At 39.6% G+C, this 12,318-nt stretch overlaps 1 protein-coding gene across 1 annotated transcript; it reads right to left on the bottom strand.

The window, feature by feature from the left end:
• Positions 1-247: 247 nt before the first annotated feature.
• Positions 248-4,498, bottom strand: LOC4329690 (glyoxylate/succinic semialdehyde reductase 1). Its single transcript, XM_015767691.2, has 8 exons — positions 4,273-4,498; positions 4,071-4,181; positions 3,878-3,979; positions 1,830-1,931; positions 1,148-1,263; positions 906-984; positions 647-817; positions 248-547 (listed from the first exon to the last, which is right to left on the bottom strand). The coding sequence occupies exons 1-8, from the start codon at positions 4,375-4,377 to the stop codon at positions 452-454; spliced, it is 882 nt and encodes a 293-aa protein (XP_015623177.1). The 5' UTR covers positions 4,378-4,498; the 3' UTR covers positions 248-451.
• Between the last annotated feature and the right edge of the window lie 7,820 nt (positions 4,499-12,318).

Below are 12,318 nucleotides of genomic sequence, written 5' to 3'. Positions count from 1 at the left end.
TCATTAATTAATGGCAATCGTCAATCTACAAATTAATTTTTGTGTGTGTTTTACAATTCTGTGATCATATATATTCATACCAAATATTTGTATTTTTTTCTGTTAATGAGTTTTTGTCAATCCTGCGTTACGGGTGGACGTAAACATTTTACTGTGTCCGTCCTTTTACTTCCAGCATAAAAAAAAACATCAACCTTACTGCGGAGCACTAAAAAACGTACTTAACCTGGGTGACTACACAGTTGCATCGCATAACAGAGCTATATATATCTTTATTATTGGGATGAAGTTCACGCAAGCTGTAGTACTTAACCTGCAACTACATCGTTCACACTGGTTACCCAGTAGTATCAATACGATGACATATGCTGCGTGGTTCGATGCCGATCACTGTAGCAAACCTGCACGGCAATGGGCAGATTCTGAAGAATGGATTCTAGCGTTCAGAGTTTCACGCCTTGCCTGAGCCACCTGCGCCCTTCAGTACCTCGTAAACCGCTGAGAAATCCAGGTCCCCTAGTCCCAAGCTTCTTGCTTTCTTGAACGCCTGCGATTCAGCAAACCACAGTGATGAGTTCAAGCAATCAGTTGCTGTGTTTTCAGCTTTCACAGGTTGCGGTGAAAAGGGGGAAGAAAGGCGTCGCACCTCGTTGGAAGCAGCTGCCACTGGCATGGAGACAGCGTTCTCGTCTCCTAGGGCAAGTGCCAACCTCATATCCTTCTGCTGGTGTTTCAGGGGAAATGCAGGGTTGTAGCTGCCTTGCAGCATCGAGGGCCCTTTCAGCTTGAACATTGGATTCGCGATGGCGCCAAGGTCCTGAAAGACAATGATTTACTCGGTGTTATTTGATGCTCAATTGTGAAGGAGGTGGCTCCGGTAGAATGAAATTAACCATGTGCCATACCAGGACATCAAGAAGTGTCTGGGGGCTCAAACCACTGTTATCAGCCAGAGAGAGTCCCTCAGACAAAGCATTCATCATACTGCAGTAAGAAACAACATTACTTGTATTTTATGAGAGGAAAAAACGGCAGTAAATGAATGACAGTCCAGAAAGATACAGGAGATATGTGCATGTGCTAACAATAGGGAGCTTGCATTCATCATACTGCAGCAGATGTTTATAAATAATTAATAGATAGTCACCTTCCCATGATCATGTTGACCACCAGTTTCATCTTTGCTCCATTTCCAATCTCTCCCAAAAAGAACGACTTTTTCCCAAGTACATCAAATGCAGGGACCATATCATCATACAATACCTGTAGCAGCAGTATAATTACATCAAATGCGGAACAGATCTATGACATAGCACTAAAGCAGTAGTGATTTGTATCTTGCTGGTTAAAATTGTTGAAAACTGGCATAGTCGACACTTGACAGGTTTAAGTATCAGATTCGGATCATCAATCCATGTCGTGACTTATTAGATGCTAACATCTAAACCAAATCCAGCCTATATAAGCTGAGTATTTCTTTGGACTTCAGGCAAATGCTGCAAAACAATAATAATATACACCGACACATTTTGTCGTTTGCAGAAAAAAGATAAAATTGCCACAGTGGTAGACCCATATATAAACTAAAAGCCATTATGGGCACTATAAATTTTGTAAATATAATCACAAAAGGTTTATGATCATTAGGCCATAATCATCAAAAGAACTCAACCGGATGCATCACTTATACCAAAAACTAACAAGCAGAGGACCAAAATATGGTACAATCATTTATACCTAGAAAAAGAAAGACTGTTTTTGCGAAGTGTCACCGATACCACTAGTTTACAGTAGTAATTGCAAACAATCATCATAGCATATGGAATTACCTTGTCCCCTGCAGCAAGAATGACCAATTGGCCATCTTCAGCTGGCTTTTTGCTTCCTGAAACTGGAGCTTCAACAAAAGCCCCACCTTTTTGTTTTATAGCCTGCAAACATGTATTTAAGGGAAATCGATTATAAACATACCTTGGTAGTTATAGAGCACACTCAATTCGGTCATGCTGATGAAAACAAATATAAATAAAAGACACCACCACAGCAATCCAGTGGAATTAAAAATGTGCTGAACTTCCATGCTATGATGCTAATGCTTTCTTTTGGCTGTTTGCTTGATGTTGAAAACTCAGAAATATGCAAATATGTTGACTTGATCAGTTGATACTGTCAACAGTACTGAATTAGTCTCAAACTTACTGCACAAGCACATACTAGTTCAATGGTCACATATGTGCGGTATGCTGGAGTCCTTATGTCATAATCATGTGAGGTTCTGATTGAATGGAAATCTATGATGAAGTGGCATATCTATAAATGTGCCGTGTTATACTCATACTACCATGCATGTAGTCATCAGACAAAACATAAAAGGCACAATACATGAGCGGTTGACCACCATTCAGAATGTTATGCCACTATTACTGGTGGATTTTTATACATCGGTGAATAAGATTGGATCATACTGTGACCACAAGTGCATTAATGCAGAAAAAAAAAAGCAAATAGCATGCATAAACAAAATGGAATTGTGTTCATAAACAAAATCACCTCTTATGATATGCGGTGATGCATTAACGATTTCCAATATTTAAAGTAGGGCTTTCCTTACTATTTAAACAAATAAAAAAAATCAAAGCGCCGAATGTTTAGCAAATTAAATTAGCTGTTGAGTATGTAAAGTTTGAACTTTAATATTAACCTGACAATCTACAATACTCCTTGATAGATGTTGACCCTTGTTAGGTTATTAATTGTGAACTACAAGTATGCAGTCTAGTACTGGGTTCCATGTTATCTTAGTGAGGTCACCGGTAGTATTTTAAAAATATTGCCGACAGTTTTGTATGGGAATGGCTTCTTTGCTCTACCAAGATGAGAAGGCTGAATGTTAAAAATGGCCTCATTTGCACATACTCAGGAGCCCATTATTCACCAAGTGGCCATGCTGTGTTATGATTCATGCAATACTGTTTTCTGGGGAGCAAGAAAGTGGCTCAATTTGTTCATATTTGGTGACATAAATCAAACCCTGGTAGCCAATTGCATACAGACGGCCAAAGAGATAGATATGATATTTGGCTTGTCATTATTCTTCCTTCTTTCTAACTGCAAACGATTAAAAATATGTTCTCTTCCTCCATCGTCCACTTCTGTTAAGTATTCACATGTTTTCATGGAATATTCCCTCGGATTACGATATAATTCATTCTGTGCTTGGCAGTGTAACTAGGATGAGGTATACAAAATAACTTGTTGCCATTCAATCAAGGGGACAAAATGGCTCTCATTAATGAGAATGGCAGCATTAAATTAGTAAGGACATAAGAAAACACGAAAATGCCTACAAGGCTAGAAGCTCTGCGCTTTTGCAATGATTTATAGTAGAGAATAATTGTCTGTTTTAGAACAACTTACAAAAGCAAAACGAGTGAGCACTACAGAAGGTATTGTCGTACATGATGTGGCAAGATAGTGAAAAAAAAGGGAAATGCCAACCTCTTAGGTCCATATCTACACACAGGAATACATGGATGCAAGACAAATTGTCATGGTGGTGTTCAGTTGAATATCTTTGCAAACCAGGATGGAAACTGTACACTAACAGGGTCATCGATATCAAGGAATATGCTTGCGAGCAACATATATTGCAGGATCTAATAATGTGAAATTAGGTAAGGTACTCAGACAGTCAAACTTGCAGGATTGTGAAGATGTAACTGGCCAATCGCACTCAAGAAATTGCACGGAGGCAACAAGAACCACCAAACTAATTACTAATACACGATTAATAACTCATCACTCATACATACATGAATTGAAATAAAAATAATGGGGGCAGGGCAAGGCAAAGCCATCAGGGAGGAGAAATGTATACCTCGCTTATCTTGCAAGAAGTGGCGGCATCAACAGTGGACATGTCCACATAACCCTTCCCTTCCCCAATCTGCTCGAGCACGCCGTCCTTGTCGAATACAACCTAGATGAATTTAGCCCCCAAAAAAAAACAAAAAAAAATCAGGGAGGACGCCATCTTGCAAACACTAAGGAAGCAGGGGCTAGGGCTTAACAGATAGCGCGGCGCTGGGGTCGGAGAGCATGGCGATGGTGTATCTGCACTTGGCGACGACGGCCGCCGGCGTCTCCCCCACGGCGGCGCCCAGCGCGACGAGCTCCTGGCACTGCGCACTCAAACACGCGTCAGGGACATCGGATTACTCGAATAAACTCATCACCAATCTGCGGAGGAGGAAGGATGGATGGAAAGAAAACCTTGGAGAGAGTCCGGTTCCAGACGGTGACGCGGAAGCCGTGGCGGAGGAGGTTGGCCGCCATTGCCTTCCCCATGATGCCCAGCCCCAGGAACCCCACCTCCATCGCCCGCGCGCAGCTACCTCCTCCCTCCTCGCCTTCGTCTTCCTCCTCTCGCCTCCACACACGCACGCTGCACACTTGTGTTCTTCTCCCCCAGTGTTCTTCCTCTCTCCACCAATCTCTCGATTTTCTTTATATTTTCTCCATGGTTTTATTTATTTTATTGCGTTTTATTTCCACCTTTTTGTCGCTTCTCTTTTGGGTGGACCGGATGCATGGACCAGGAGATCTGGGAGCCGTCGGTGGAGGTGATGGATGGACAGGATGCGTCCACGCGTCGGCGTCAGATGATGGGCCGACGTGGGCCGGCGCATCGCATCCAAATTAATCAGCCGGCCGCATCGGCTCCGGGGCGGCGGAACACCACGCAGCGGATGAGGGGAGATGTGTGGCCAGTGGGGGTGTGACACGTGTGCACGCTGGGTAGGTTAACCTCGTCGTGGGCTGACCTAATATATGTGGCCCAAATACCTCCTCTTGAACTGTGGCCCATGGCTCTTGTATCAACTGGAAGCAGGAGAATTGAACTGCACTGCACTCCATCAAATTTGGGTTTTTTTTTCTTTCCTTTTTCAGAAGATCAAATTCCTGAGTTCTAAAAAAGATAGTTCGTATTTCGTAATGGGCTTTTATCAGACGGCAACCAGGATCTACATTACCCCTTTTTAGGGCATTTGAACCACGGTACCGTAGTAAACGATAGAAAAACCAGACAAAATTTTACCAAATTTAAAATTTTTATTCAGATTTATTTAAGCTTGGTGAAGTTTATCAGGCCCTTACTATTATCGCACCCTGATGATAAGCTCAATAATCGGCAGTAGGAAAAACCCATAGTTGAGAGATGCAAATGGAATTTCTCTGTTTCAAGAAGACCGCGATACAAGAAAGATAGGAAACTTATTCTCATAGAAGCTTCTGCTATATGTTGGGCTCTATGGTTGAGTAGGAATGATATGATTTTTGACAAATCACCATCTGTTTCATATATGCAGGTAACTTTCAGGGCAACACATTGGCTCAGGTCTTGGACATTGCTACAAAAGTGTGATGAAGAGGGCGAGCGTTTAAAAGTTGCATGTCGTAATCTTGAGGCAACGATTATGCAAATGTTTACCAATTTTGGATGGGGATTCACAAACAGAATTCAATAATTGTGTACTCCTTATCCTCGGTTGGTAGGTGTCTTTTTTTTGTGTGAGAAACTTTTTATTTTGTGTGCTGCTCTGTAATAATTGGCTGTAGCTCGTTGAGCAAAGATCGGGATATTCTATTCCATTATCTAAGAAAAGAAGACCGCGATAGTTCATACCGTGATGGTTCGTCGTGGACTTTAATCAGACAGCAGCCAAGTTTACGGGCATGTTTGGATCTCTACCCTACCAATTTATCAATAATACTAAAATCTAGGCAAACTTTGATACTGCCAATAAATGGGTAAAGTAGAGTTATTTAGCTCATGTTTGGATTGGGACCAATATAAAGCCAAAATTTGATATTGTAGTGAAGAAACTACTTGAATTTAGCCAAATAAAACATGGGTGCTACCTATTGGTTGGCCTTAATCCAAACTAGCACATTTACTATTTAGATTGCCAAAAATATTGGTAAGACACATTTTGGTATCAATCCAAATTCCAAAATGGTCCTAGTAGTTTTATGCCAGTAAGCCCGGTAACAATGGTTATCACAGTAAACAGTAGGAAACCAGATAAAATTTACTAAAATTAGAATTTTCGTTTAGATTTTATTCAAACTTAGTAGTTCTGAAATTTATAACAACACCGTGACTTCAACACTATACAATTACTAAAATGAAAGTTTTGTGAGAAGTGCTTCTATGCTCCTTGAAAAAAACCTGCACGGAAATTAAAGCACATCAATGGTTCGGATCAAAAGGTGATTACTAGGGTAAACCGTCATTACCAAGGGGCAATTTCGACCAGGAAGTGAAAGCCCACATCCAGCCCAGGCCGATCGATCCATCGATCTGGGAGGTCGACACGGCAACAGGGCTAGATGGTGAAGATCACCAGATCAGCCGGGCATGTGCGAGGAATGGGAGGGCGACGAGCTGTGAGGGCTATTGTCGACTTGTCGTCGTTGCGCTCGGCGTTGAGACAGATTATACAGTATGATGAGATATAGGACCAGTTCTCGAAGGGCAGTGTGGTGTGGAAGCGGCAGACCAGATGGAGAATGGCCGCATCCTCTACGGCGGCGGCCATCCATGATGACTCAAACTCCTGCATGGTAGAATACCCGCTTCTTGTACCTAGTGAAACCTAGATAGAAATCCCAACGATTCTCCTGTTTTTTGATTCAGTGATTTTCGTCCTTTACAAAAGCTAATCCTTTTGGCCGCTTGACATAGATGATGCAGATCTTATCTGAATATCATTCCAGGTGCGTCGCGAGGGAATTGCCGTCGCGAATCGATCGATGAGAGACGGCTGGGTACGGGGTGGGTATGGATATGAACTTTTGCTTCCGGGACGAAATTGCCCCTCGCTAATGAGGTTTACCCTGTTAATCGCTTTTTAATCCAGACCATTGATGTGCTTTAATTTTTGTGCAGGTTTTTTTATTGAGGAGCATAGAAGCACTTCTCAAGTTTTGTTCTTTTGAAAGAATAGATTTTCTTATTGATTCCTCACTTTTCTGTAGTTTTTCCTATACGAGTAATTCCATTCCAATGATTTCACCGGTGACCTATTCAGTTGGGGCTTTATTTATCTGTGCAACCCTTCGACAAAGAAAGATATTCTGAAATTAGATAACTGGTTGTAAGAGAAACCCTAATGACAACTAGCTCAAAAGAGCTATATGCAACAGCAATATAGGTTTTGCTCTACACCCAATTTACATATGTAACACTGCATCAATCAAAACCATGTAAAACGAACTGCTCCGAAAGTGGAGCTAGCGGCGCCATTGAGTCAAGACTGCAAAAAGCCCTTTCTAGTTTCCATTAACTTTTTACTGAAATCATGTTCACAATAATTGGCAGTAACGTACACCAACTAGGGAACTTGAGCGGAAAACCGACCAGCTCGGGAGGTGGCTCTACCACTGATCTGAACTACTCCGAAAATACTCTTCTTCCGCAGTTCATCAACACGCAATAATTCCGATCCGAACGGTTGATGGTTTACACGTACATCGAACTCTTGTAGCTTGGTACCACGTGCTAGTTGATCTCTAACAACGACGTGCATTTCTGAATCCTTGTTCTGAATTTCTGATCTCTGACCCCGGAAGTTTGGTACCCATGCACCTTCTTGCCATGTTTCCCTAATCCACTATGCCAATGTTGGTGTGGCAGTTAGAACTTGGAAGACAGCATCTCAACCAACCCCCACATTCTCTCCCTCATTTTTGGCACAAACAGCATGTGCAGCCCAGCTCTGTTTCCTCTCTGAAAAAAAAATGGTGAAGGGGCATGACTGACCATACTGGTCTTCAGAATACTAGTGCTGATTCCCCATATGAAACAAGAACACAGTATATATGAGACTATCATATAGCAGCTGGTATGGCTATTATGGATTCCTCCTGTTTTTAGTCAGTCAAGAGTCAATTTTATACTGCTGCAATATGCAACTGGCAGGGCACTAGAAATGTGTTTTTTTTCAGGTGTTATGGGATAGATGCACCCTCACCGGGTAGCTCTGTATAGCTTAGGTTGTTTGATCCCAACAATCGGGTAGCTGCCAACCTCGGTGGTTGAGACCACGACCAATTCAACTTGACTGTTCATTTGTTTGGCATTCTGATCCGGAAACCTTATCGCTTAATATATTTCATTTTTAAAAATATTTAGGGCTTGTTCGGTTCAAAGGATTTTTCAAATCATAGGAATATGAAAAAGTAAAGAATTTTCAATCCATAGGAATTTTTTCAAGAGGTTTTACCTCATGCTAAGAATCGTATGATTCTAAGACTACGATCCTTACTAATTTGGTAGGAGCTATTCCTATGAAACGAATGATGCTTAGAGAAAAAAATCATATGGTTTCGATCGATTCCTACAATAATCCTTTGGAAATCCTTTGAACCGAACTAGGCATTAGGATTGGACATACTTTTAGTGGGATTAATCTAGTCTCTACAACCAAGATGTATCTGGCTACTTAAGGTTGGACATATAGAAACCATGTGAAAATCTACTATGAACAATACTTTTTATAATGTTATATTCTTTTCTATGTTTTCAAATCAATGGTATATACAATAAAAATGTACAAACCATTGATTTTACTAGGGAAATTTGCAAAAATCACCCCATGAATTATAATATTATGAAAAGTAGCTATGTCCAGAATATTTAAAAACTAATGGTCAAATATTTTAAATGCCACATCGATGTCCAGAATATCATGTTTTTTTTAACCAAAGTAAACAATAAATTGCAACGTGGTCAAGTGATGTGGTGATGAACTGCACTAAGTTAATCAGATAGTATTCAGATTGTTCACATATTGGTTGAATATGCACCTGGCTTATGAAAATTAAACCAGGATTTATTTATCCTGCTGGCATGTCACTGTTAATGACCTGGTGGAAGGCATGCATATACACTGCATGCATGAGGACGACAACATTGATTTCGCAGACGATGCTACACCAAACCATTTTTCTTTTCCTCATTATTGAAGCAGTTACCTCTCGATCCAACCTTTACGTCAGTTAATTACTTAAGCCAACAGATCACTACTAGGGCTACTAATCAGCCAACTGGGCTACTGGAGTTGATACACACAGCGCCTCATCGTTTGGCATATTCATATGTTTTTCAGCCAAAATTTGAATTTCTAACTTTAAATTTGGAGCTGATTTTGAGGTTTTTTCATCGAAGTTTATTTTTAGCCTTTGCTTTTAGATTGCTAAGAATACATATATAAAAGTTTAATTCATATATTGATTTTCGTTTGTAAATATGTCATTTGGCATATTCAGAAAATATGCCAAACGATGAGGCTGGCAGACACACAGCCGATGATGTGTGGCTAAGAGCAGGTACAATAAACCAGCTAGCATAAACACATTTCGAGGAGATAAAAGAGAAGATAGAAAAGCAGCGAACTATAGATTTATAGTCAACTGCAGCACGGACTCCATATAATACGTGCATGACAGGTAGGACCATGTATTAATAGTGTAGTACTTCCTCCGTACTCATAAAGGAAGTCGTTTAAGAAAAGCAGCGGACTATGGATTTATAGTCAACTGCAGCATGGACTTCATGTAATATGTGCATGACAGGTAGGACCATGTATTAATAGTGTAGTACTTCCTCCGTACTCATAAAGGAAGTCGTTTAAGACAGCGACACGGTCTCCAAAACACAACTTTGACTTCTTGTTTCTATAAAAATATTTATTGAAAAGTGATATATGTATACTTTTATAAAAGTATTTTCAAGACAAATCTATTCATATAATTTTTATATTTTCAAACTAAACAACTTGAGAGTTATTTATGATTTATATTCCAAGGTTTGACCTAAACATTGTCCTAAACGACTTTCTTTACGAGTACGGAGGGAGTATATATTTATGGTAACTATTGTATGAATTGGCTATTAAATTGATTATAGATGATTTAGAGTTAATAGTTTGTTATGCTATTAAACTTGCTCTAAATAATTAAGCTGATTTAGCAATTGAATTGTTCTGCATGACGAGTAGCAGAGGTGTGTTTTTGTCTCGATGTGTTCTTCGCTAGTAGCACCTGGGCTCTGACCGATCGACGACGGCGACGCTTCGATCGATTCCATAACGAAGCAGGTAATGTTTCTTTCGTCGAGACGCGGTGTAGGATCGATTTGATCGATGCTGATCTCTTAACTAATAAGGAGTTTAGAGATGGAAAAAACGTGACAATACAGATATAGAATCGGTCGATCTCTTTCTAGCAATGCAAACTTTCAAGTCTGAAACCAGTTGCCTGGAGAAAGGTGTACTGATTGACTGCTTCCCAGTAAAAATGATAAGGCCGGAAATAATCACAAAGTAGCTAGAGCGCTTTAATTTGCCTGACCAAGCTCGAGCAACTTAATTATAGCGGTTAATTTGGTCAACCAATGTGTGTCAGTGTGCTCATGAGATTTTGCTCCAATTTTGTTGACCTCCGCAACTTTCGTCCAACAAAGCTTTTTAAGTAACTCTCCTTTCTAAAAGGCGCAATTACTTTCTTATATTTCATAGCTAAATGCTCATGCTTTTATACGGAAGGAGGGAGTAATATGTTATCATCTTTTTTCTACGGATATTCGTCTTTCTCTATCAATTTAGGATTGATATTTATTAATATTAAGAGATTCAAGGGGTAACTTGCAAAATTTACGATGAATGTACGTAAAGTGGTAGATTCACCGCCACCACCACTTCATTTTTTTAAATGAGTATATATATACAAGACACGTATACGAGCATGCAATTAAGCATCACATCCTTAATTTTATTTTAAACTATCCACCTCTAAGATTTCTAATCTATAATATTATATTTATTAGGATGATCCAAACAAGTTGATGATAATAATAGTTTTTGGTTTTTATGTTAGCGGTAGTTACGCTTATATTTTGAAATGAGGGAGTCGTGAGGTAGAATACAGACATAACTTAAAGTGCCACCTTAAAAAGTACAGCATAGATTCACATGGTGATGTGAATGAAGGAAGGAAAAAAGGGCGAATGAGCTACCCCTCATACAATAGATAATATTTACACAAGCTCTAACAGGGGAAAAGAAAGAAGCCAGTAGATTGAGACTAAACAAATAAAGTAAAATTGTTGTAGTATATTGAAGCAGGTGTAACAGAAGTAGCGTGTGAATAAAATTAGAGGTGTTGGTTGTCTCTACTATTAAACTTATTTTAAACAAATACATTTAACTGCTAAGCACTAGTCATAAGTTGTCACACGTGATTAAATGTTGAAGCGGAGAAGAGAAGGAAAGAACGGAAGAAATAATCAATCTCGACACAAGCTCCATGAGAAAAGGTTAAAGATTGAATTAGAAAAGTATCACTTTCGATTATTTATGGTATTATGATTGGAAACAATAAATATCTGTCGTAAAAAGAAAAAATAGAGTCATCCTCCTTCTATCCACTGCTTCCAACGTGTGCAGCGCATCCATACGTCAAAGTAACCACTAATATGCTAATGTTTTGTCCTCAATTATCCTTCCAATATCCCTTCCTACTTACTATATGGGTATTTTCTGTAATAATGTACGCGCTTCCAGTCTATCCCTAGCTATTTATATTAGGTATGACCCATCATAATTAACGTACAAACATGTAACTAGTGTAATAAAAAGAAAATCTTGTATGATGGCTCATCTTCGGTCAATTATTTCATAGAACAAATCCAAATTACTAGTGTGAAATTATATTATAGGATTTCTTATCGATTAAGGATGCTGTAGCTGCTGCATGCTGCCATATGGTCCAGAGGAAGGGGCAACAAGTCTCCGATGTATAGTCCTGATTTGATTCCCATTTTCCCCTTCCACCGCGTGTGCATTTTCCGCGAATCCGCTCGCTAATCAACAAGAAATTAAACCGAATCCAACAAGGTGCTAGTTGCGTAGATATTACAGTACATACTAGTTTTAGCCTACTAGGCAGCTCGATTGATCGCAATCCGTTTCATTTGCTAGTAGTCTTCAGACTTCACTAGCCTAGTCAATCGTTGAACCCAATAATATCTTCTTCTCCTTCCACAAGTGGGTTGGTCCGTGAATCCATTTATAGGTTTTTCTTAATTCATTTCACATGCATGGATTAGATGATCAAAGATATGGATAACTCGATCGATTGCGCCATCGATCAATCCGGTAGAAACTTTGAATTATCTGTTTTGCGCCAAGTTGCTATTAAAATTTAAAATGCATGTTTCACTTTAATTTCGTCAGTTGCCCCGGCTTATTGCTG

The sequence above is a fragment of the Oryza sativa genome, chromosome 2 (assembly GCF_034140825.1).
Source record: "Oryza sativa Japonica Group chromosome 2, ASM3414082v1".
NCBI lineage: Eukaryota > Viridiplantae > Streptophyta > Magnoliopsida > Poales > Poaceae > Oryza > Oryza sativa.
The sequence above is the reverse complement of the archived record's forward strand: the minus strand, read 5'-3'. Positions and strand labels throughout refer to the sequence as shown.